The sequence below is a fragment of the Platalea leucorodia genome (assembly GCF_965183815.1).
Source record: "Platalea leucorodia genome assembly, chromosome: Z".
NCBI classification, from domain to species: domain Eukaryota; kingdom Metazoa; phylum Chordata; class Aves; order Pelecaniformes; family Threskiornithidae; genus Platalea; species Platalea leucorodia.
In genome coordinates, this window is record NC_138858.1 from 83,256,263 (window position 1) to 83,281,560 (window position 25,298).

Here is a 25,298-nt window from a genome sequence, read left to right on the forward strand (position 1 = left end):
CTTGGCAGTGCTAGGTTAATGGTGGGACTCGATCTTAAGCGTCTTTTCCAACCTTGACGATTCTATGATTCTATGATTCATATGTGTTTCACAGTCTTTTTATGTAAGATAGCATTTATTAATGTTTCAATTCTGATTTTAGAGCATGTGATAGGAAAAGCATATCAGGCCATTTCTCTTGTCCTTTTCTTCTCTCTATCTGCCTTCTTTCCAAAATTCAACATACACAACACATAGTGTTCAAAAAAATTAGGGAGGGTTCTTTGTTTTTAGTGATCCTATGTCAAAGGAGAAGATAAGAAACATTGGCCCAATAGTTTATAGAGTGAACAAGCTTTCAAGTTATCTTGAATTTGAGAGACAGCACAATTTGAAAACTTCGATTATTGGAAGATAATTTTGTTTCAACTGGTAGATTAATCTGTATTGTGATGGGCTGAACTATATGGGTTTAACGTTAGTTCTTTGTCTTTATAATTTAACAGTGTATAAAATGGTGTCGCTTAGTTCTGCTTTCTGGGTTCTTTGGTATTTGAAATGTCAGCTGTTGGAAATAACTCTCAATTCACCCTTTAAGTATTAAAAATTGATACTGCTCATGATGGGGAGATACTTTTAAAATCATCCAAGTAACCAAGACCTGGGAAACCTAACAAGCCCTATGCTGACCATTTTAAAATTACTAAAGTAACTGTAATGTAGTATTAAGATCCATCTTTATTTCTGTATATCAAACCAAGTATAACATTTTTGTTAATCCATGCTTATTTATACCTTCCTTGATGCATTTTGTGTAAGGTTTTTGTTGCTGTCAGATGCTGAAAGCTATGATTTATTTTCCTGTCCCCTAGATAAGTTTTGTGGTCAGTGTGATTTCATGCTTGACGTTTTACATGTTAGATAACTCTGATAACTTGCAGATTCACATTCTGTAGTGTACTTGTCTGGAGATACCGGGTATCTTTGTGTTTGCAGTGTTCAGTTTGTTCAGTCATTTGGGCATTGTAGTGGTAAGGCTATACAGAAGTGACCATCTGAATCGAGTTCATTTGCAGGAGGAGAGGGCTGCAGAGCCAAGCCCTTAGTTGCTCCATCAAGGCATAAAGTCCTAGTTCATATGGTAGTCTAACTACAAAAAGAGTTTTTAAATACAACTGAGTTTATTCTTCAGCCCATTGTATGAAATTGGAAGAAATTAGGCACCTGCTCCTTATATTGAGGAACTCCTGCTGGCATTTTTAATCAAGAAAGAAGAGGAGGCATTGACAGTCAAGGTATACGTGATTTGATGAGTGAGAAAAATTACATAATGCTGTTTCACTTATTACAAGATGTTGGCAGTAGCTTTTCAACATGCAACATATAATGACTGAGTCATTATTTTCTGTAGCGTGGCAAAGTTTAAATTTTTATGCAGAAAATGGCATATGCAGATTGCATCTCAGTAAGAATGGAAATAAATCATTTGATTTCAGTAATACTGAAAGAGAAATTCATGTCATTCTACATACCTGAAAAACAAAAATATTTGTGGGAAGATTATTTTTTCAAGTGTACACTAGTTCATAGCTTTAGAATGAGAGAGAGAAAAGTGAACAAAGATGTCTTGCGGTAGCTTTATTTAAATATTTTTGATATTATTTTTACAGTATCAGATATTGTTCCTCTGTTGGACACAACTCTATCTAATTGTAACAGGTCAAAGATTTCATTGCTGCACGCGTTGTCAATTATCTTTGCACACCCAGCTAAGTATGCATGAAGTGAGAGACAGTATATTTTTGTTATCTATTTAATTATTTCGTTCTTTTTTAGGTTGGTATTTTGCATACAAATGATTAATTTCTATTGATGTTCATGTTGCTGTTTGTTATTACAGTGTATGTTTCAGTAACTGCAAAAATAAGTTAGAGCAACTCAAATACCGTGAATTTCAGCTTGTATCTGTCACTACTTCTCTCCTAAGCCTTCCATACACAGTTGCAGTCTGAATCTGGTGATGACAATGGATGCTTCCCTGTAGAGGAGTGCTACCAACTGAGTATCTAATTTAACAGGATAGCTTTGTGATTTCCAAGTATAATCTGTATAAGCTCTGCTACAAACCTTTTCTGTTTTCTATTCCTGTACTCCTAAAAGGAAATTGCTCTGTGCTTGCAGTATCTCCCATTCCCCTTCCCTAGTTACTCTAGGAGTTTGAAAATTATCGCCAGCGAAATAGCAATTTTCAGCCTGATTGGAGAGCTGGTAACGCACATGTGCTACTTGAATGTGGGAAAAGCAGTGTCCTCATTTGGCATTTTAAGCAGCTAATTAAAATATTTTGCAGAGTTTAGAATTAATACATTCTGAATACAGTTTTGTGAACTTTGTTGACTTCAGTGTATTAGTAAATTCTCATTGCTACAAATAAGATTATGATGTTTAACACTTGATTTTATTAAAACTTTGTGAGAAAGTTTTCTGTGGTTGTATGGAAAAGCAAATTATCAAACAAAGGAAAAACTAACCTGTTTAACATTTGAATCCTCTTTTTCTTATTGGAACAGTATTGCTGACATCATTGAGCACTATAGAAAAGAACAGATTGTTGAAGGATATTACCTTAAAGATCCTGTTCCAATGCAGGTAAGATTTCATCTCTTGAGTGTTTGTTGTTGAAGACACAGACATAATCATCATCAAATCAGTTTATGAACTGAATTACAGCAGAGATACCAAAGGTAGTTAAACAGCATCATCTCCAATTTTAATGTTTTCAGCTTGTGTGTTTCTTTTGTTTTACCCTCAAATGCATTCACTTACCAAAGGTTGGCTTGTAGTCAACAGAAAATATGGTAAGCTCTGTCTGTCTTCTGAGGTGTTCATCCCCTGCTGTGTGCCCCTAGCTCTGGTCCCTGGCTCAACCATGCTGTGCCTTAGTCTTAGTTACAGTGAACCAGGCTGCCCTCCTGTCTTCTGTGTCTGGGCTTTTTCTTCCGCCAGAGGAAACCTGTATGCACAGAAAAGCTTCAGGGATGATTGCAGGGCTGGGATTGCAAGGCTTGTTGGAGCACTCTTGCCCCATAGCAGAAGTTCATCCTAAGACACCACTAGTAATAAGTACACCACATCATCTAGCTTTTCATAAGCTTATAGCTAATTATAAAGTATACACGTATATTTTGTTCCTTCTCTGTTCCCAAACTTTCCTGTTTCAATGGTTAAAAACTTGCCTTTAATTTCCTCCCTAAATAGAGTTACGGTCAATTCATACCCCTTTGTGAGATCTGTTGTATTAATACAAGAACATTTCTTGTATTATCCCTCAGTCAGCTCACTAAGCTAAGCATACCAAAGCTGATCCTGTTGCTTTGTAATGCTCTCATAGCCACCCTGCTGCCACCAATTTTGGTGCAAGCTCACCTTTCTTGAATGTTGTGGACCAGAACAGTTTAGAGTACCATGTCATGGGTAATTCCCTTTCTCTCTGGAAAATACTTAACAGAAATATCCTAGAATAGGTGTCATTTTTTGTGGTGAGTTGACCCTGGCGAGCAGCTAAGGGCCCCCACCTTTGTTTGCCCACTCCCCTCTTCTGCAGGATGGGGGCAAAAGCAAAAAAAAGGGTTGAGATAAATACATTTTAATAAGCAAAGAAAGGGGGTGGTGGGCATGATACAAAGGCGATCCTTCACTACCTCCCACAAGCAGACTGACGCCCAGCCAGTCTCTGAGCAACGGTCACCCAGGAAGACACACCACCCCCACCCGTTTTATTGCTGATCATGTTATATAGCTGGGAATATCCCTTTGGTCACTTGGGGTCAGCTGTCCCACCTGTGCCCACTTCCAGCATCTTGCCCACCCAAGCCACCTCGCTGAGGAGGGGTGCAGAGTGGGAAATGAAGATAGCCTTGAGGCTGTGCAAGCAATGATCAGCAAGAGCCAAAACACTGGTGCGTTTCCAACACATCACTGTTTTAGTCACCTAACCAAAACTCAGTACCATAGGGGCTGCTGTGACAAAAGTTAACTCCATCCCTACCAGACCCAGTACGTTGTCACAGCCATGTTATATCATGGCTCTGTCCTCCTGTGAATGACTCAGCTGTTCAAGTTTCTCATTTTCTGTTTTCTAGTGCTAAGTATTAACAGGTATAACTTTTATGTTTTGCTAGTAGACTTACACCTTGTTGTTCTGGTCTTTCCTATAATGCGAATTGTGTTGTGTCACCAGTGCTTCCCAGGTGTTTGCTGCTGTTAACTCGTGCTCAGTAATGTGGTTGGGACAAAAAGCAAATATGAATCCTGAGACTGCTCCTTGAAAGGCTTCACTAGTGACTTTCCTCATGCTCCATCATTCCTCTTGAATCATGGCAGTAACTGTCTTCATTTTAGCTTTTTGCATATGCACTTACAGTTCCTGTATTACTAATCTTCCCTGCATTGACTACTTTTCCATGTGAGACTACTTCAGATTCTTTTAACTTACTCAGATATATTTGTGACTTTCTTTGTTTAAAAATTTAGTGGTCAGTGGTGCAATTTATGTTCAACTTCGTGTTGTCTCCCTTCCACATACTTACCATGCTCTGTGTTTTTGAGGGAAAAAAAAAATTTCAAAAGTCTTGTGTAGTTTTAGTGTTGGTCTGATTGACTTCCTGTGTCTAATGAAATTTAGTTAAAAATATTTGTCATTAAATCTGTTGCTTTGTACACTGTTCCTTTTGTAGTTATGTTAGGGAGATTATTTTGAGCTCAAACATCTGGATGTTGCTTCCATTGTAGGTCCTGTAATTCCTGTTAGTATTACCAAAGTATTTTTCATCTTGCCTTTGCCATGTTGTTCAAAATCATAATTCTTGTAGCCAGTTCATATGTCACTTTCCATCTCAATGCTGTTCTCACTGCTTGACAGTCTTGCTTTTCATGTTTTCTTACGGCTAAAGAACTTTTGCATCAGCTTACTCGGTAAGGTCAAACTTTGCTTGGCTTTTGGCCGTTCTCATTTGTTACTTGCGTTTCCAGATCCTACAGTCTTCTGTGAGAATTTGTCCTTTTTGTTTCCTGTTTCTGCTTTCTTCTCTTGTCTTAAGTTCTACTCAATTACGACATGTGAGTTCTAATGAGATTAATGAGGGACTCTGCAGTTTTGAGTGGGTCAATTTTAATTGTGATCTGCACCATTCTTATTGCTTCAGAGTTTATCCATGATTACTCAGTCCCAAAAGTTTTGGTAGAAGACAGTTAGAAGCTAGGTAAATCTTTAAAGACTTGCATAAATTTAACAGAAATCATGGTGAAAGATGTGGCTTTTTATTTAATATGAAAAAGACACAATGTTACTTTGTAGAAGTTGGTCTGTGTGGAAAACATTTTTCTTCTGTCATAATTCTGGAAATATGGAAATAGTTATTACATTTCTAGCAAGGGTATTGTATGGAAAATTATATTGCTTTATCAAAATGCATTGGAGAACAACAGCAGTGAGTTGGTAGCATTCAGCAAGATGATCCTGGTTGCAGCTTCATAGTACGCAATTTTTTAATGGCGATTTCTGAGCTTAAAATATGTTTTTTCTTACATGTTTACCAGCACCAAGAACAAGTGCTTAATGATACAGTGGATGGAAAAGAAATCTACAATACAATTCGTCGGAAAACAAAGGATGCTTTCTATAAAAATATTGTCAAAAAAGGTTATCTTCTAAAAAAAAGTGAGTTATGTTTACTTCTATGAATTTTTTTTCTTAAAAAATGCCGATATGGATCATAGAATCATAGAATATCTCAAGTTGGAAGGGACCCCCCATAAGGATCATCAAGTCCAATTCCCTGTTCCTCTCAGAACTATCTAAAACTAAACCATATGACTAAGAGCATCGTCCAGACACTGCTTGAACTCTGACAGGCTTGGTGTCACGACCACTTCCCTGGGGAGACTGTTCCAGTGACCGACCACCCTCTTAGTGAAAAACGTTTTCCTGAAGTCCAACCTGAACTTCCCCGATGTAGCTTTATTCTATTTCCTCATGTCCTGTCGCTGGTCACCAGAGGGAGGAGATCAGCACCTCCCCTTCCGCTGTCCCCCTCAGGAAGGTATAGACTGCGATGAGGTCACCCCTCAGCCTTCTCCAAGCTGAACGTGCATTCCTAGTGAATTTAGTGTAGTAGTCATTCTAGAAAGGACAAAATTGAAGTGGGAAAAAGGTTCTAGAAACTGTGTGAAGAGTGTGAAAGATCTCTTTCCTTAAGTAGTATGTGAATAGAACAACATGATACATAAAATTACATGCAGTGTGAAAATGTTGATTGGAAGTTGTTCTGGAAAAAATCGGAGCACAGCACAAAAACCAGGCATCCTTGTCAAAAGTAGCATTCAAACTCATTAAACAGAGTATATTTTCATAAAAAGTGTTTGTATCTAATATGGAACTCTTTAAATTCTAGCTGATAGAGTAGGTTAGAGAGATCTAGAATAGTGTAAATCTCTACATTCATTAGAGAGAACAGCTGGTTTGTTATTCCAAGTTAGGTCCTATGTTTTAAATTTAAAATGTGTATTCTGCTGTACAAGATATATAGTGACTTTTTTAGGGTTCTAACACTGACAGAGTAAACATAACGTACAATAAATACATTAAAAGCTAACTGCTTGACTTACCTGAATATAACCCTGAAGAATTGCCATTGAGCGAGTCTTTGAAGTTCTGAGGAAGCTAGTCCTTTTCCAAATGTTATATTTCTACTTTTTAAAAAAGCAACATTAATGGAAACTTATCAATAATAAAATTTCTACAAAGGACAGAGACTATAACTAGAAGGATAAGTTACAGATAGTAATCTGGATAGCGACTAAAAGTGAGAAAGAAGATGACATTAAAAAGAAAAAATCACCCCAAACTGTAGACCCTCTGAACAGAACAAGGAGAGCATCTTTTCTATTGAGAAGGCTGATTCTGAGAGAAGGTGTAGAGGGATGTCGTAGAGTGAGGAATCAAATAAAAATGCATTAAAAACGTTTAGCTAAAAGAGATAATGAGATACTTTAAATGTGCAAACCAGAGTACTGAGTAGGTATAGAGGGATGCACATAGCTGCACATGGAACAAATGCAATAAAATCACTCTTCCATCTAGGAGACAGAGTAAAATAAGTGGATGTTCGATTTGTCTTTTCAAAACAGTGCTAGTACTCATTTATTGAGGCTCATGGTGGATTTATGATGATCAAAGTATAAAATCGAGGTTGAAAGTTTTTCCTCAATGGTACTGTGACTTATGCATTAATCAGTTGCAAAAAGTTCCTAATCCATTGTAGTTCAGAAAACGTTTTCTCTGAAACAAGTGGAACCAGCCAAATTCTTAGATATGTATGTGTTTGGGGCATGATTCTGATTTAAATTTGCATATAACATATTCCCATATCTGTTCTTCAGCCATACTGTTTTAAGATACTGTAATGCAATCTGTTAAACATTGGTCAGAGTTTAGGAATAACTTTCTCATGTCAAAAGTCTATTTCTTAATTAAAATTGTAATACATGGGATCCACAGCATCATTGTTTGCAAACTGTGCAGATAGAATCTTAACACTGATAGGAACTCACTGTTCAGGCAGCTCGTGTACTTGCTTAATCCTGTTGAAATTAGTGAAAATGTGTGGGGAACCTGCATCTGTGAAGAGGGTCTAGTTTTAGCCACATGTTGCATAAAATTGAGTATGTATACTGATATTGTAAGTGTGATTACCTGTACATTGTTCTTCTGTTTGCAATTTGACAAAACCTTTACTGCCCTCTTTTACTTTCTTCATTTACAAAATTTACACTCTCTTTTAAACAGTATCATAACTTTTTGCTTGACTCTTCTACAGGTAAAGGAAAGAGATGGAAAAACTTGTACTTTATATTAGAGGGAAATGATGCCCAGCTTATTTATTTTGAAAGTGAAAAACGAGCCACAAAACCCAAAGGACTAATAGACCTTAGCGTGTGTTCCGTCTATGGAGTACATGACAGTTTGTTTGGCAGGTAGGACACTGCATTTCAATTCTCGTATGTGCAACAGGAGAGTTGATTGCTAATTGAGGCATGTACAAGACATCGGCAACATGTTGCTAGTGAACAAGTAGCCCTGTCTTGCATTGTGGCTCTTGGCTCATACCAAGAGCCTGTAGTTGGTGTGGATTGCAAGAGCATATGTGCACAGATGTAGCTGATGAATAGTAACTTGTTTAGCCATGGCGACTTGATCGGTAGCAACTGTACATAAACAATTTATAGTTAGAAATTTTAGAATTTAGTAGTAAAGTTTTATTGTGAAGTGAGATGTGATGATGATTCCAGCTTTTTTGCATTGTCATTTTTTAATATTGAGTGCATTAATTGTTCCGTGTTTCATTTTACAGACATTAGAAATTATGAATTGAGGGTTTTAGTCTGTTTGAACTAAGAATTGACAAGATCAAGAATTTTGTCAATCCCAAAAGATCTACATTCTTTTGATAGGTATCTGAAAGCTAACTTGGTTAGACAGAGTCTGTAAGTGCTTTTCTATTTAAGAACGAGTACTTTGTTAATTAGACCAACTTAGCAGTAAACTAGTTCATGTAAGGCAACATCCTCAGAAATTGTTTTTGCACAATTACTATATTCAGAGATAATTTTCACATCAAATCTTGTTTACTGTAATATTTTGATATTCAAAATATGCCAACTGCAAGGGATGTGATTATCAGCAAAGACACTGAGAACCAAAAGTCTTTAAAATATCATTGGTAATTAACAAGAAAAAGCTTACATATTTGTTCATTGGTAATTACAAAAAAAATGTCCACCATCCTGTATTACAATGTTATATGGAAGAAATAGGTACACTTACTCCTACAAATGTTAGATAGAAATTCTGGTTATCCCATGGATCTTAATATTTATTAAAAGATTATATATAGTCAACTTCTAGTTATTTTTGTGAAAAAAACTTCAAGACAAATGCTTAAAATTAGTGGCATTTCTTAAGCTGCAAAGACTGGTGCTTTTGTTTGGTGTGGGTTTGTTGGGGTTTTTTTAAATATTTTTTAATAATTCTGAAAAATCCATGAAAAAAATGGAATGAGGAGCATAGATACAAATAAAGAGTACCAGAACGTAATAAAAAAATTTACTGCAATGTTCCTTATGTAATTTGGCAATTATGTAGGAAGCTTTGGTGTATGCTGTAAAGAAGGAGCATTTTGGTTAACAGCAACTGTCTCTTAAACAGCTTTTAAGAGACACTGTCCTGTGGGTTAAAGTGTAGTTGGACAGTGAGTGGTACTAAATGCAGGTAGGGGGAGATGCATGGTTGCACCAGCTTAGGAAGCTGTTAGTGAGGAGCTGTAGCTGAGACAAAGCTCCTCTTGCATTTTAAGCAGCTAGTAAAAACTGCCTTTGCCCTTTTCTCAGAAGTATGGTGAAGTCTGTAGCTTTGCATGGTTCTTTGGTGGCAATGATTTAATTAGTCCCAAACCTGGCTGCTTCCTGCCCTCCCCCACCCTTCTCCCCCACCCTTCTGCAGCATGGCCACAGAGTGCTGTGTCAGCACTTCCCAGGCAGTGAAATGGATGGGGGAAGTGAAGACTGAAACTCCTTTGTAAATGAAGTAGGATCCTTCATGTAACGCTGGTTTTGAGAGAGCTAAATGTCCTTGAGCACAGTGAAGCGTGCACTTTAAAGAGCTTGTAATTTAACAAAACAAAATATTTTTGATTGACTCTTTGGCAAATGAGTGGAGGTGCACAAAATGGCAAAGATGCTGTAATTGCATTTAAGGTTGTAGACATTCGTGTCACATATATCCAATGATTAGTATATGATCCAATACACGTTATTGGTCATGAGAGCCATGGGACACATTCACATACGGGATTCCTTATGTTAATGTTGTTTCCTGAACTCCTGAAAGAACGAATCCTTAATGTGTGATTAATTGGTTGGGAGCTAATGCTCTCCTGCTTTTAAGGTGTCTCGGAATAGTCCTTGCTGACAAGTCTTTTCTGTTCCCAGATGGCTATTTTTTGCCTTGACTGTAAGTCAGCATACAAGCCTATTCAGTACAGGCCATCCTAAAAGTTTCTCAATATTCCAAAACAAACTAGCTGTTCTGAAGTGTGGTTTTCTTAAAATGACATGATACATTCAAAACAAAAGGCAGTTTTGTTTTGAGAAACCTGAGAAATTTTCTAGTTAGAGTTCTTCCTCTTTCCATGTGTTATGATGCTACATGTATGCAAACAGAAATTGATAGAGTGTTCAATGCTCCTTACAGACAAACAGCAGAAATTTATTAGTTCAGTGTAAACTTTGTTTTAGCACAGATCAACAAGTGAAGGTGTCTGTTAATATTATGAAGATTAATAAAACTTACTTTTTTTTTTTGTTGTTGTTTATTTTTAAGGCCAAACTGTTTTCAGATAGTAGTTCAGCACTTTAGTGAAGAGCATTACATCTTTTACTTTGCAGGAGAAACTCCAGAACAAGCACAGGTGAGAGCTTTTGTTGGTAAATATAATTTGAGAAGTAATTTTTTGTCTTGTGGTGGTTAATGATATTGCCCTTCTGAAACAGGAATGCAGTGTATCGCAAATAGTTAGTGTCTACGTCTGTATTAGCTAGGTGTTATAATGGAGTAGTAGCAGATCTGTAAGGGGAACGGTTGGTGCTGAGAATGCAGCACCTACGTTACCTGCGCTTGGGGGTTTACTTTGAACAAGTTCCAGTCAGGTCCCGTGGACTGAACTTTCACTATTTTCCACTGTATGTTTCTGGAGAACTACTTTTTTTTTTTTTTTTTAACATAGTTAATTCAGAAGAATAATTTACTCTCCAGGACTTTTCCATATTATAAACCAGAGCATGGTAAGAGGGAGCCTTCCTTCAAAGGCATATTCCTGATATGAACTAAAATGCTAATGCACGTATGTGTGCCCAATGACCAAAGTATATTGAACAGCTGCCTTTTGCAGTTACTTGTCCTGTCTATAAATTGGTGGTTGTTTATAGTCTTGGGCCCTAATCATGCACAAAAAGTAAGGTTTTCTGGGTTTAGTTGGTATCCTTTAGTTACTAACTCTCTAGCAGTTATGTTTGCTGGTTAAGAATTGTAGGATCAGAGCCTAATTCTCTGAAATTCACTCACCAGCAGGAGAGCATATCTAAGATAAGACAATGTCCTTATGTATTAAGTTTACAGCTCTGAAAGACCACAGCTGTGAAATATACCTGTTGTATCAGAAGTTAAGCTTTGCATTTGATTTTATTTGAATGGAATTAAAGCTGTTTAAAGCACTCATAATAGACTGCTGTTCACTAGAGCATGAAGGCTGTATAAACTTACTATTCTTGTTGTGCTGTTTATAAAGGAAAGCACGAATTTTCCTGTTAAATTAATACAAATTTATGAAAGTCGCTGAGATGACATCAGAATGATGTAGTGGCATTTGTCACACAACTCTTAATGTACTGTCTTTGAGAAGCAGCATGCTGTATAGTAATGGAGAACATATACATTAATTTCCACACTCATTACTGTACATTCATTGTTGTCACATCTGCAATGTTTTTTGTGTTCTAGAAATGAAAAGAATTAAGAATGTGTAGAAGACAGAATATCCTGTCTTGTTCCCTGAACATTATAATATAATAAAATATATATATAATATAATATATAATATAATAAATAATATAATATATAATTATATATTTTATATATATAAATATATTTATATTTATTATATTTATTTTTATTTATATTTATTATTTATTATTTATAATTATATTTTATATATAAATATATAAATGATATAATACATAATTATAATATATAATTATATTATATTATATTATATATTATATAATATATAATATGTAATATAATAAATAATATTATATATAATATATTATATTTATAATATTATATATTATGTATAATTATAATATATTATATTATTATATTAATATATAATATATAATATATTAAATAATATTATATTATATTAATATATAATATATAATATATAATATATAATATATAATATATAATATATATAATATAATAAATAATATAATATATAATATATAATATATATTATATATAATTATAATATATTATAATTATATATAATATATAATTTATAAATATAATATATAATATATTATATTATTATACATATAATCTGCTTTTCGGTTTGATCTGCTTAACAGGCTGTTCACTGCATTTGTACAGAATACAGTTTGTTGGGTTTTTTTAATAATATGGCTTTGGCCCAGGAAAGTTTATAGATATCTTTCTTTTGAAAAAGTTGAGCTTTCTTTACTCTGTAACATTTCATAGAAGAGTAGTTTCGTTTGTGTAGTAAGGCTCTCTTACAATGTGGTAAATAAATATCAAAGCAGTGCCATCCTGTGGACTGCATGTTGTCTTTATGGTTTGTACAAAACAAAAGTGAATGTAAAATATAGCCTTACCTGCTCGTGTCACTGTGCGTACTGTGGCACGGTGTTCATTCTCACTGCTGTAAGCTTTGGCATTTAAGGGGAAAAGTTTTCCTGCTGTGAGTGAGTATAGAGGCGTACTGTGCATCCAGGAAACATTTCTGCTGGAGTATTTAGGAGGCATTTGTTTCTTCGATTGCTACTCCCTCTGAGAATAAGGAAACAAGCTACTGAAACTTCATGATGGGTAGCTGAAAGCTTTTCCTTCTGTGGAAGGTTTTGAAAGCTGAAACCTGACTCACAAAGTGGTCTAGCTTAGAATAGCTGCAGTACATGTTCCTGTATTTTTAAAATGTGGAAGATATTGTGAAGAGTAAGATTGAAACAGTGTTGTGGGTTTTCTTTAACGACAATTTTGAATGGTACTTTGAGAATAGATGGCAGATCTTTGAACAAAGGCAGTTGGTCAAAACCTAAATTTTGTGCTTTGCAAGAGCTATACAAAATTCAGTGGCTGGGGGACAAAAACTAGAGAATGAGGCTGTAATGTATCTTCTACCTTCCAAAGGCCCCTTGAAAAGCTCCTCTGTTAGCAACTTTCTCATGCTGCAGTGACTTTTTCAGAGGTGGCCTGGCAAGTTGGCAGTGCCTCTTAGCAGCTTATTTGTTTAAAAAATAATACACACAAAAGTTCTACAGTCAGTTTGGTGTTAGACAACTGTTTATTTCCTTGATCAAAACGGAATCGATTCATCCACTTTGTTGGATGCATTCGTGAGCGAAGTGGGGAATGTCAGATGCATGCTCTGTGTTTCTCTGTTAATGTTGTTTCAGTTTTTGTTTGAAGTATACGCAGTATTATGACTGCCATACAGAAGTACTGGAGACAATAATCAGAACAGTTTGACTTGTTAACTATAGTTTTCTCAGAAGCAAACAAGTTTTGCTGCATTTTATATACCATTTGTAATTTCATGTAGTATTACTATAAGGAAAAATTGGTAAAGGTCACACTGTATATCCATTAGTAGTGCTTGATATTTCTAAAAGGAAAAATGGGGTTTTCTCAGTAAAGATAAGAATTTTGCTTTAACATCCAAATTTTTGTACTTTGGAATTACAGAAAACTTAGGTTTTGCCAAGCTAAAGGGAAAACTTCAGATACTCTTTTTAGATAGGTCTGTTCCACTGCAAGAAGCTGTATCTGACTTTGTTTTATTACACTATTATGTGTCCTTCTCTCTTAGGACTGGATGAAAGCTCTGCAGATGTTTTGCAGTTTAAGAAAAACCAGTCCAGGAACATCAAATAAACGTCTACGTCAGGTGAAGCTGATATTATGGGGTTGGCAGTGCATGTGGAGGAGTATTTTGTCTCCTCGTTGCAAAACAATGCTGATAAATCTCAGAATTTTGTTTCAACAGTAGTAAATCCTGCATGTATTTCCTTTCCTTTTTGGAGTTATGCAGTACCCTTGTGAATCCAACCAGAATGACTTACACTTTGTTACAATATGTACTTACATAAAAGCAAAATGGCTTTAGGCAATCTGCACGTGCTTTGCTAGGTATTATGTTCTGACTACATTTGAGTAAAAGTGTAAAGAAGTCAACACAGGTATCGTCTTAACTTTTAAAATTTACCACAAATGGGAAACTTTAAAAATTTGACAGACTTATGTGACATGTAAAAAAAATGCTCGTTTAATTAATATTATTCATTTTCAGTAACAAATACATGCTGAACCATGCTCATGGATTAATTTCTCCCGGCCTCTTAGAAATGCTGTGTTTACCAGAATTTCCTCAGAGGTAGAGGACAGATAGTTATAAATGGCTAAGTCTTTAATGATTGGAGAAGAACAGGGAAATACTTCAAGAATCCCTGATACTTTTGAATGTTAGGAACATTAAATGTAGTTGTTTTGACAGACAGTGGAGAAAGGAATAAAACAGGATGTTTTTCAGGACACACAACTGTTCTGTAGTTAACACTAAAGATGTTTGGATGCTTCTGAATAAATGAACTAAATTAGGTGAATTTCCAGATAAAGTGGCAGGTGAAACTGGGGGCTTCAAGCTGCTAAAGCAAAGCAAAACCAGTGACAGTCTGAAATAATTCTTCAAAAGGTGAAGAAAATGCTCATCTACATAAAGGAAGAGAATGCAAGGTGTAGTACAAGGGAATTTTACATAATCTGTTAAGAAAGCACCAAATAAGCCATTGTGTTTGGAATTGTCCATGGCTCTTATTCAAGGTGCCAGTCTTTGATTTCAGTAAATTTTCTGTGCATAGAGAAGTTAGTATTTGCAAATCCTAATGCCTCAAAGGTAATTTTAAAAGAAGAAAACAAGATGCCCTAAACCCACGGGGCTGGAGATTTGTTTTCAGTAATTATTTGGGTTACTCTTCTTTTGTCACTTGTGCCTCGTAAAATGTTGTTCCATTACTTCTGTTCTTTGCTCTTTTTATTAGGAAATTTTACTTTGTGTGCAGTACTCATATATTAACATGAAGCTTCTACATGAAGGATAAAAAATAATCCATTCATGTGTTTTGTATTTCTATTTTAGCAACAAAAAGTAAATTTTGTGTAATTTTTTTTTTTTTTTAGGTCAGCAGTCTTATTTTGCATGTAGAAGAAGCTCATACGCTCCCAGTAAAGCATTTTACTAATCCGTATTGTAACATCTACCTGAACAGTGTCCAGGTAGCAAAAACACACATCAGGGAAGGGCAGAACCCTGTATGGTCAGAAGAATTTGTCTTTGAGTAAGTCTTTATCATCTTGAGCTACTGAATTTCACTTGTAAATTGCATTGCATTTATTATTCTTGGCCCTATCTACTGTTTTGCATATGCTTTTTAACAATACTGTATGTGTGGTTGTACAGCAGCAGCCTTTCAGCCAAATTCTGCATGGGCAGAATTTTCTGTAGGCACCTAAATATCTTTGTTAATATAAGTGTCTTTGGCTGATAATGAGAGCTCAGGATTGAAATGAGTTTAGAATAAGCTTAAATGTCAGCCAAGTATAGTATTAATTGAGGCTTTCTGTCTTTTCTCCTAGTGATCTCTCATCTGATATTAATAGATTTGAGATAAGTCTTAGTAACAAAACAAAGAAAAGTAAAGATCCAGATATATGTAAGTATTTTTCTGTAAAAGATGCATATATGTTGCCGCAATGGCTACTTTGTGTGTTTTTCATTAGTTTTGTCAAGCGTTATCACAAGAGAATTCAGTATATATTTATGCTCACCATACTGCTGTGCTTGTATGTTTTGGATGTCTGGTGCTGGCTTTCCATTAATGTTTTTACAATAAGAACCTGCATGTTTTTTTAGTAATAAAATGCACAGTAATCCAGTCCTGTGCATCTGATGGTTTTCCTAGCTCTGCTCTAGAGTAGCCATTGTGTTATACAATGACTGTGCTTACCAAAAAGCAAGAGGAAAGAGGAGCTGTCAGTATTTGTCTGCTACGTAAAATGCTAAGTTCCAGGGATTTTTAAGCCTGATTGCATGGAATTCCTTTTCAGGTTTTTTTGCTTCCAGTGAGAAAGGGAAGAAAGGTGTAGTAATGTCATCATTAAAAAAAAAAAAAAAAAAAAAAAAAAAAAATCTTGGTGGTGTCTGAACAAATTTGCCTTGTTTTGTTTCCGTTTTACCTCATCTGTCTACTTTCCTTGTACCATTCTTGGGCTTAAAGCTGAAGTTGCCTCAGTATCACTTTGAATGGGAAAGGATCCATGTTTTCGTCTGCCTTTTACAGAAGTTCTCCAAGAGTTTATTTTCCTCGTGTTACCCAGACAGCTGCTTCTTCAACTGTGGTTTTGTTTCTGCTCCAGCAAATTAACAGCAAGCTGGTAAGACCTATCAGCTTTCTAGAAAAGAAAGGACTTGGTTTGAAGAACATGGATTTTGAGCTCTTAGATAGGAAATATTGAATTTTTTTTAAGTTTAGTTCTCTTCCCACACAATGTGTTTTAGGTTTTTTTGTTTTGGGATTTTTTTTCTTCCTCTCCTCTTAGTCAAGGTATCTTGTTTCCCACCATACTTGTTCTGGAGCAACTTCAGCCCCCTGCCTCCTTTTTGATGCCTGCAGGGCAGGATGCCCTCCCTGCCTCGTTCAGATTTGTTCCAAGATTTTTTCTTTTCCATTGTGTCCAGATCTGTCTGTTCCAAAGCCTGTCAGAGTATTTATACTATTGCAGTTGTTTTCAGTTTGTGTATATTGTGTTACTGGCCTGTTACATATGCCTCAGTGCTAATTTCCTGATTTTCTTTGTTTTGTTTTTTTTTTTTTTTTTTGGAGATTTGTAGGGAAACCTTGACCAAAGTGGAAGAATTACTGCTTGTTTTGAATGCTTTTGCAGAACCTAGTTTAATTTCAAAACTCTTTTCTCCTTCCTCTGACTAGAAAACTTTCTGCATAGCAGGAGGAAAAAGATATATTCCCTCTGACAGACAAAAGGGCTCTAATTGCGGTTGTGACCATGTTCTTGCACTGTTCTTTTATTCATTTGAGCTGGAAAACTCATTATCTATCTACACCAAAGCTCTGGTTAGTAAAAGAACCTTTAAAAGGGTAACTCTTGAATGGGATACTTCAGTAACTTCTTTAGGAGTGTTTTTGTAGGTTCCTTCTCTCTGTCCAGATTAAGGAGGTTGTGTTGGCTTTGGATGCATCCAGCTGATAAGAGGCGATAGAAGGTTTCCTTATCTAGGTCAGGAGCAGGATTGGCCAAGTTTCTTGATTGCATTTAGGTACACTCTTACAGCATAACCCAACAGTCCTTTCATTTTGGGATAAAGATTAGACTAAGTCAACTTGAATGAACACATATCTCTGCTTACATTCCCAGCCCTATTAAATATGTGAAGTGCAGGGAGGGAAAATGAGTTAAACCAGACCTTATCTTACATATTTATGTGCTGCGTTGCCTGAATAACCCTTGAACTCTTGAAAAGCAAGAGAATTGGTTCCTTTCCTGAACATTCTCCTTTTCAGTCACAGCTGTTAAATGTGGACTGCTGTGAAGTGGGAGTCATAGGAAGCTGGTACTATTCATCTTCCCAGTTAATTGGGTTAAGCTAGCTTTCTGCTTGCTTTTCCTGCCATGTAATGCAGATTGAAGGCCAAAAACTCTGTTATTGGTCTCGCTGCTTTATTTCTTTCATTGTAACACTCTGAAGTTAAATACCAAAACGATACTAGCACGAAGGCTATTTTTTCAGTATTTTAAAATATTTCCTGAGTTTGCAAGTCTTTGACTTTGAAGTTTGCCTGTTATGAGTATTCCATAATTATTTTATTATTTTTGTTTTTAAGAAGTATTTCAAATATTCAGAAATTATACTAAACAGTTTAGTATCAATTCTATTTAAACTTTCTTTGTTTCTCTAACTGTAAATTGCATAAGGATTTATTCAAATGAATATATATAATATGACTTGAAAAAAATAAAGTCCTAGAATGTGTTAGTAGACTTCTGCTGCTGCAAACTGGGATGCTCGGGTATGATTAGACAGTAGGATTAGTAAATCTCTCAGGACAGTACCACACAGCGTTGAACTGGAGTGGAAGTTCTGGTTTGGTTTTGCACCATGATAGTTGGTTAATTTTAAATTAGTTCATGTTGAAAAAGAAACATTTTTATAATGGAAGCAGTCACCTCATGCAGGCAAATCCACAGAGCAGAGTATTAGTCAATGTCTTTCCTTTCAGGCACATTTATTATTTGCAGTGGTGCCAAAGCTTGTTTCTGAAACTGATAGCTGAGATTATAGTAGGATGGGCTGTGCTAACATAGCAGTGACTTGTGGCTGCAAAAGGCAGGGTTTAGTATGTCCATGTATTGAGCAATTTTCTCTTTCTCAAGATCTCAAATGCCTTTTATTCTGAATCAGTAATTAGATTTGGAGGGGTGGGGTGGGGTGATGGCTCTGTTTTATTCTGGCAGGGTTAGACAAAGGTTTTATAGTAAATTCAGGTTCATTACCAGTCTGAGGACTGGAACAAACCTAAGCTTGAAGACTTTTCACTTTGATTCCCAGGTTATAATTACTAACAATAAAAAAACCAATCTTGTTACTAAATATTATGCCCGAAGTTCCATTAGCAAATAAAACGTCAAGAAACCTCAGTCATATTTTTCTGTACTAGTGTTCATCATGTAAAATATTGTGATTCTTTTTGGATCAAAATTGTTGTCAAGAAAATTCTTACCTGTGTCTGGAGGGAAGAGATCAAGTCTTGTTTGTTTTGATGATTTTCTGTATATTTGTTTCTCTTTTAAAATGTGCTAGATTGCAAAATGTAAATATCCTGAATTTTTCAACTAATAGCAGTTGCTTACTGAAGGTAGCCTACTAATTCAGTGTAAGGTGCTAAATGAGAAAAAGTCCTGTTCCTTTAAAGTTATTGAATATAAATTACGATAGCAACTGTTCTGCAGTCCCTGTATAGATATTTCTGTTCTGACTTTTTTTTTTTTTTTAAATCAAAGCAAGATTATAGTATTTATATTATAGCTATGAAGTGCTACTATAATCACAGGGAAAAATTAAGTCTTCTAGATTCTGTATTTCATTCACCATTCCTCTCACTGATATATGTACCTTACATGTGCAAGCAGAATAAGAAGAAAAACACATTGCTCAGCTGTGGGTACAGGAGCTTTGATGCTGGGGAGAAATATTCTAGGAAAATCAATTGATTATCTGGTCTAAAGACATAGTCCCATCCACACTGGTGATAAGTAGCAGGCGATGATGAATTGTTTTTCACACTACTTGACTGATTTGAATGCATTAGCTTATATCAGTTTATCAGTGCCAAAGAACATGAAATAGGCAACAGGAATGTCCTGAAGTGAGCATTAGAAATGTGATGTTTTTCTGTTCCAGTATCAAATGATATCCTGCTGTGTGCAATGGGAAGTCTATTGGAACTGTTGACAATTTCTGCAAGGCAGTGTGGTGTGTGGGCTTTGCAGAAATGTGGGGAAAAAAAAAAAAAACCTCCTGGTTTTGGTGTTTTGGTTTTTTTTGGTTTTTTTTTAATCCGAGGAACTTAAAAGCAGATCTCATTGAGAGGTGTGGAAAGGGAGGGTGTTTGCTTGAAAGATCCAGACTGACGGCGAAATGTGAAACTTGAACTGTGGACCCCTCCTGGAGCGTGGTGGGTGTTTCACAGGCAGAGTGTTGCCTCTGCAAGTGCCTGGGCCCTTTCTGTGTGAAATAACTCCGTTCAGGAGCTGGTCTGCTGGCTCTGGAGGGGCCTGTGCTCCAACTGCTGCAGCTTGCTAGCCAGCTGCTGAGGCCAGACTTCAGCTGCAGTCCCGGTCATTGCTTGGTGATTTCAAGGTACCAACATGACTGAAAGGTGAATTAATGATTTGGCTGTTCTTGAGTTGACTTTCATCATTATCTAGGCAACAAGCTGCTTGGGAACACTTTTTTACATAATTTGCGTAAGCCATTACAGTCTTAACCTGGGAGTTAGTATAAGAGAAATACATATGGCAGTGTTTGGCAAAGCCATAGCAACACTATACTGATAAATAGTAAGAAGTAACAAAGTGGTCAAGGAGCAGATCTGATGGTGGTATCAGCCCAAGGCTGGAAAGAGGACAGTGAATTCTGAACACTTTATCTATTTTTAGTTTCTGACTGCTACCTGGATTTGCAGGGTAGCACTTTTTTACTCATACTTGGGTGTTACAAAGAAAACTGTGCCAATATCCGTGCGGCATTTCTGAATGTATATGTATACGTTCTTTACAGAACGCTTTCTATTTCTTCTTCAGTTTACAGAAGTCTGTTGAAGCCTTGAAGAGAGAATTTGTCAATATATTGATGGCAAAAATCTTAATTACTCTTATTAATGCTCTTGCTGAAACAAGATGACATGCTGAAAATAAACTGTTCTTTTCTTAATTCAATAGTAGCACTGTTTTGCTGGAGATAACTTACTTGAACAATGCTTTTTTTCTTAAGTGTTCATGCGTTGCCAATTAAGCCGATTACAAAAAGGACATGCAACAGATGAGTGGTTTCAACTCAGTTCCCATGTACCATTAAAGGGTATTGAGCCAGGATCTTTGCGTGTTCGAGCACGATATTCTATGGAGAAGATCATGCCAGAAGAGGAGTACAATGAGTTTAAAGAGGTATGAAGTTATTCAACTTTCCTTGGTTTATCTGTCAAAACTCATTTGGTTGGTTGAGACAGATCTCAGTAACACTGGCTGACATAATTAAACAATATTTATAGTGACAGCTATCACTACAGATGTACGATATCAGTTTTTCAAAAGCTGTTTTATGTTAGGAGAAGCTTCTGAAGATTTTAAAATTCTGTTTTTCTTTCAGCTTATACTCCAGAAAGAACTTCATGTAGTCTATGCCTTATCACATGTTTGTGGACAGGATAGAACACTGTTGGCTGGCATTTTATTGAAGATTTTTCTTCATGAAAAGCTTGAGTCCTTGTTGTTACGAACACTAAATGACAGGGAGATAAGCATGGAAGGTACTGAACTGAATTACACTAAAGTTTACTGGAACTCTGGGCAGGTGGGGAGGGAGGGGCTCCAGTGCCGCCTTTTTCCTGCTCCTTTAGTTACAACATATATCGAAGTATAAAGACAACAGATTTTTCCTCTGCTTTTTGTTATCTCCTTTTCCCAACTTTTCTCTTTGCTGTCTTTTTTTTCAGATGAAGCTACTACCTTGTTTCGTGCCACCACTTTAGCAAGTACACTTATGGAGCAGTATATGAAAGCCACAGCAACAAGTTTTGTTCACCATGCACTGAAAGACTCCATATTAAAGATAATGGAGAGCAAGCAGTCCTGTGAGGTGATACCTTGAGCTACGTTTTTAAACGTTTTGTTTAACTGTGTTTGTTAACATAGTTACCTACTGGTTGTTATGTTTTATGTTTGCATTAAATATTAGCTTCAGAGACATTAATCTTTCAGAACTAAAATTCATTTACATAAGAAATACAGGAACCAAGTTCATTGAGAGATTTTTTTTCCTAGATGTTGGCTTAAACAATATTCATAGTAGAACTTTAAGGTTTTTAATCAAAATTTCTTCAAATTATGTTTTTATTCTTTAGCAGTTGTAGGCTGTTCTGTAGTGGTTACTGACTGGCCTAAGTAACTTCTAGTACTCAAGGTATTGTAGAAGTCAATGTCTGAACTTTAGTTTTAATTTAAAACTTCCTGATATTAAATGATTGTTATTGATCCTGAAACTGTTGTTTTTAAAATTACTCCCCTGACTTCTGTGTTTCACTTTAACTTAATTGTGGAAGGGATGGGAGTCCTCAGAAGTTCGGATTGAGAGAGACAAAAAGGTCATGCAGATGGATAGTGGCGAATATCTGAGCTGTTAAAAGCCTAGTGTATTAGAACTTAAAACCAGTGCTTTTTCGTATTTCCTGACTAGCCATTGAAACAGACTTGTGAGTTCTGTAAGAGACTTGTACAGCAGCAGAATATTTAATTTACTTTGAAGTATTATTCAGTGTGTAATGTTATGAAACTATATATGTAGTTCCAGTTAGGAGAATGAACTTAATCTTTTTCTCTTTTTGTTTTAGTTAAATCCCTCAAAGTTAGAAAAAAATGAAGATGTAAACACTAATTTGGCACACCTACTCAGTATACTTTCAGAATTGGTGGAGAAAATATTCATGGCTGCAGAGATACTGCCTCCGTAAGTTTGCACTTTTCTGTTCAGATCTGTATTTAAAAATTCCTGTTTGTGTGAATTATATTGCACCTTAAAATTATGTTCTTACTTGTTCATCTTCTGCTAATCAGTCATAAGACTAATGTCTTCAGAGTTACTGTATGTACACGGAGGAATATAGATGGGGGAAAAATAACACTTTCAGGAATTAATAGTGCTTTTTGCAAAACGTGTAGATGTGGTGGTTAAGGACATGGTTTAGTGGTGGACTTGGCAGTGATAGGTTGATGGTTGGACTTGATGATCTTAAAGGTCTTTTCCAACCTAAATGGTTCTATGATTCTATGAAAAGCCTCTGGCTAGCACACATGCTTTTCTTTGAAGGAGAAGCTACTAGACCCAAGAGGTCAGGGAAAGAAGAATAATAAAAGCAATCAGTCTCATAGTTCCACAAAAAGGTAGAAGACAGTAGTGGACAGCAGACAATTATATGTATTTAAGTTGATTACAAGTTCTTTCCAGTCCTCCTCCGCTGAGAAAGAGACGAAATTATTAACAGCATATTAAAAATACAAGCGGGTAGTAGTAAAATGATACGGTGCTTCTGTCTGCTAGGGAAATGCAGAGGTTATATCTTTTTTCCTTTTTTTTTTTTCTTACTTGTTAAAGTAACTTGTGTTCATAGTTTAAATTTGAGCCATCTAATGAAAAGTGGATAGTACTAACGGTTTTCTTTCATTGTGTTGTTAGTTTTTAAAGTAAACAAAATCCTCAATTTTGAGATGGCAGAGTAGCACAGAAGTGTTTCTTTTGTGTTAGTGCTGGCAAGATCAGCATTAAAAGTCACACTCCTTTTAAGTATATGATGCAGCTCTGAGCATTTTCTGAAATACACCACAATTTCCCCTTTTTTTTTTTTATGGAAGAGGACTATTACTGTGGTTGCTTAACTTTTAAACACCTAACCTTCGTTTATGGAAAGAATAGCTGGTGTTAAGAAAATTTTTTTTAAAAAATCAAACCATCAAAATTGTCTTTTTTAAAAGGAAACACTACTTAAGAAACAGAAAACAGACAGTTCTAAAAACATTTAATGCACATCTGAATAATCACTGAATTTCATATAAAATTATGTATTAATGAGGGTTTTTCCTTGCCATTTATAAATTTACTTTTTAGTATGAAATTATAAATTTAGAAATTGACTTTTTATAAATTTATTGACTTATAAATTAACTCTTAGTTAATTTAAAGCTTATGTCTAAATTATAAACGTAGATTGATAATAGTTCTGCATCAAGTAGGATGTTGGTCTAGATCCTTTCTGACCAGCTTTTTTGATTCTGTAAGTTTAATGGAATGAGTAATTAGCTATTATTTCTGCAGAACGTTGAGGTATATTTATGGGTGCCTACAGAAGTCAGTTCAAAACAAGTGGCCAGCTAATACCACCATGAGAACCAGAGTTGTTAGGTAAGTTACTTGTCACTTTATTCTGAAAATAATCTTTTCAAGTCTTGTTAAAAACATACTTCAGCGTGCTTACCTGTGTTTCTTTCAGTGACAAAACTGTATAGCAATTATATAGGTTACAGCAGTATTTAAGATATTTGTGATGCTGAGGCATGATGTCTCAATTTAGGATTCTGAGGTTGCTAGATTCTTAATCATGGTCTTAGAGCCTTGACAGAATGAGATGATGTAGTACAGAGGTCAGTATAGCTTTACTTAATAGTTTTAACTTTGAATTTATTTGCATTTTGTCAAGTTTTACAAACTAATCTAAAATAGCAATTTCCTTTTTCATGCTGGGAAAGAAAAACTCCTCTCAAAGCAATAGTTAACCTTTGTGATACCTGTAGAGAGCAGTTACTTCTGAAGATCATGTTCCTGTCATATGCCACGTGGGATGACTGTGCCTGGGACTCTTATGTAGTGTGTGTTAATTGCTAGAGAAATCTTACATGGTTTAAGGCCCTTTAAAATGCAGCCCCAACACGGTAAGGAATCTAATACCTTCTCACAAAGACAATTGGACTGTTGTTAGATTTCGCTGTGGTAATGTCTGCATTGGGATATGCAGTTTTCGGCATCAGAGAAGGCTCCCCGCTGCTGGTGTTGGGCTGCTGGTTCTGATCACTCTGTGTTGTGGTTTAACCCCAGCCAGCAACTAAGCGCCATGCAATCTCTAGCTCACCCTCCCCTTCCCGGTGGGATGGGGGACAGAATCGGAAGGGTAAAAGTGAGAAAACTCACAGATTGAGATAAGATCAATTTAATAATTGAAATAAAATAATAATAATAATAATTATAATAGTGAAAAGGAAAACAACAACTAAGAACAAAACCCAGGAAAAACAAGTGATGCAACTGCTCACCAGCCACTGACTGATGCCCAGCCTGTCCCCAGCAGTGATCACCGCCTCCCAGCCAACCCCCACCCCCAGTTTATATACTGAGCATGACGCCATACGGTACGGCATAGCCCTTCGGCCAGTCTGGGTCAGCTGTCCTGGCTGGGCCCCCTCCCAGCTTCTTGTGCACCTGGCAGAGCAGGGGAAGCTGAAAAGTCCTTGACTCTGTGTAAGCACCACTTAGCAACAACTAAACCATCAGTGTGTTATCAACGTTATTCTCATCCTAAATCCAAACCACAGCACCATACCAGCTACTAGGAAGAAAATTACCTCTATCTCAGCTGAAACCAGGATACTCTGAATCAACACTGTGTTGGTTTCTGAAAACACGTAATTCTGTGCTGTCCTAGTTTTGTTTCATTTCTCTGCTCCAGCCCAATCATGTTGAAACGTTCCAAAGCTCCTCTAAAAATGTTGCAGGAGGTTACTGAACCTGGCTCTTCTGAACTTGCACCAGCCACAAAAACTCCAATGTACATTCATAAACCGATGCAGTACACAAGTTCTTCCTCTAACACTCTCCATTGCCAGTACAGGTCAAACAAAAAACTTCGACAAAGATGTGATCTTGACACTGTTTTTCTAAACGCTGCTGGGGGTTTTAAGCATATCAGAGCTACATCTTTCCTTTTTTGTGGTGTCGGGCAGTCGTATGATGTGCCAAGGTTAATCTCCCATGGAGGGAGTCTTTCAGAGGATTTGTCTTTGGCTTGTGTTT

The 25,298-nt window shown here is 36.1% G+C and overlaps 1 protein-coding gene across 2 annotated transcripts in view; it reads left to right on the forward strand.

Annotated features, from left to right (window-relative positions):
• Positions 1-25,298, forward strand: part of RASA1 (RAS p21 protein activator 1) — a gene marked incomplete at its 5' end in the record, with an annotated part of 69,630 nt that overhangs the window by 35,624 nt on the left and 8,708 nt on the right. For both annotated transcript variants that reach the window (XM_082336910.1, XM_082336911.1), the window contains 12 exons: positions 2,550-2,628; positions 5,578-5,698; positions 7,857-8,013; positions 10,418-10,505; positions 13,701-13,778; positions 15,068-15,225; positions 15,524-15,600; positions 20,457-20,629; positions 20,832-20,991; positions 21,178-21,320; positions 22,072-22,187; positions 23,550-23,636. In XM_082336910.1, coding sequence (XP_082193036.1) covers positions 2,550-2,628; positions 5,578-5,698; positions 7,857-8,013; positions 10,418-10,505; positions 13,701-13,778; positions 15,068-15,225; positions 15,524-15,600; positions 20,457-20,629; positions 20,832-20,991; positions 21,178-21,320; positions 22,072-22,187; positions 23,550-23,636 — 1,437 coding nt within the window. The remainder of the gene's footprint in view (positions 1-2,549; positions 2,629-5,577; positions 5,699-7,856; positions 8,014-10,417; positions 10,506-13,700; positions 13,779-15,067; positions 15,226-15,523; positions 15,601-20,456; positions 20,630-20,831; positions 20,992-21,177; positions 21,321-22,071; positions 22,188-23,549; positions 23,637-25,298) is intronic.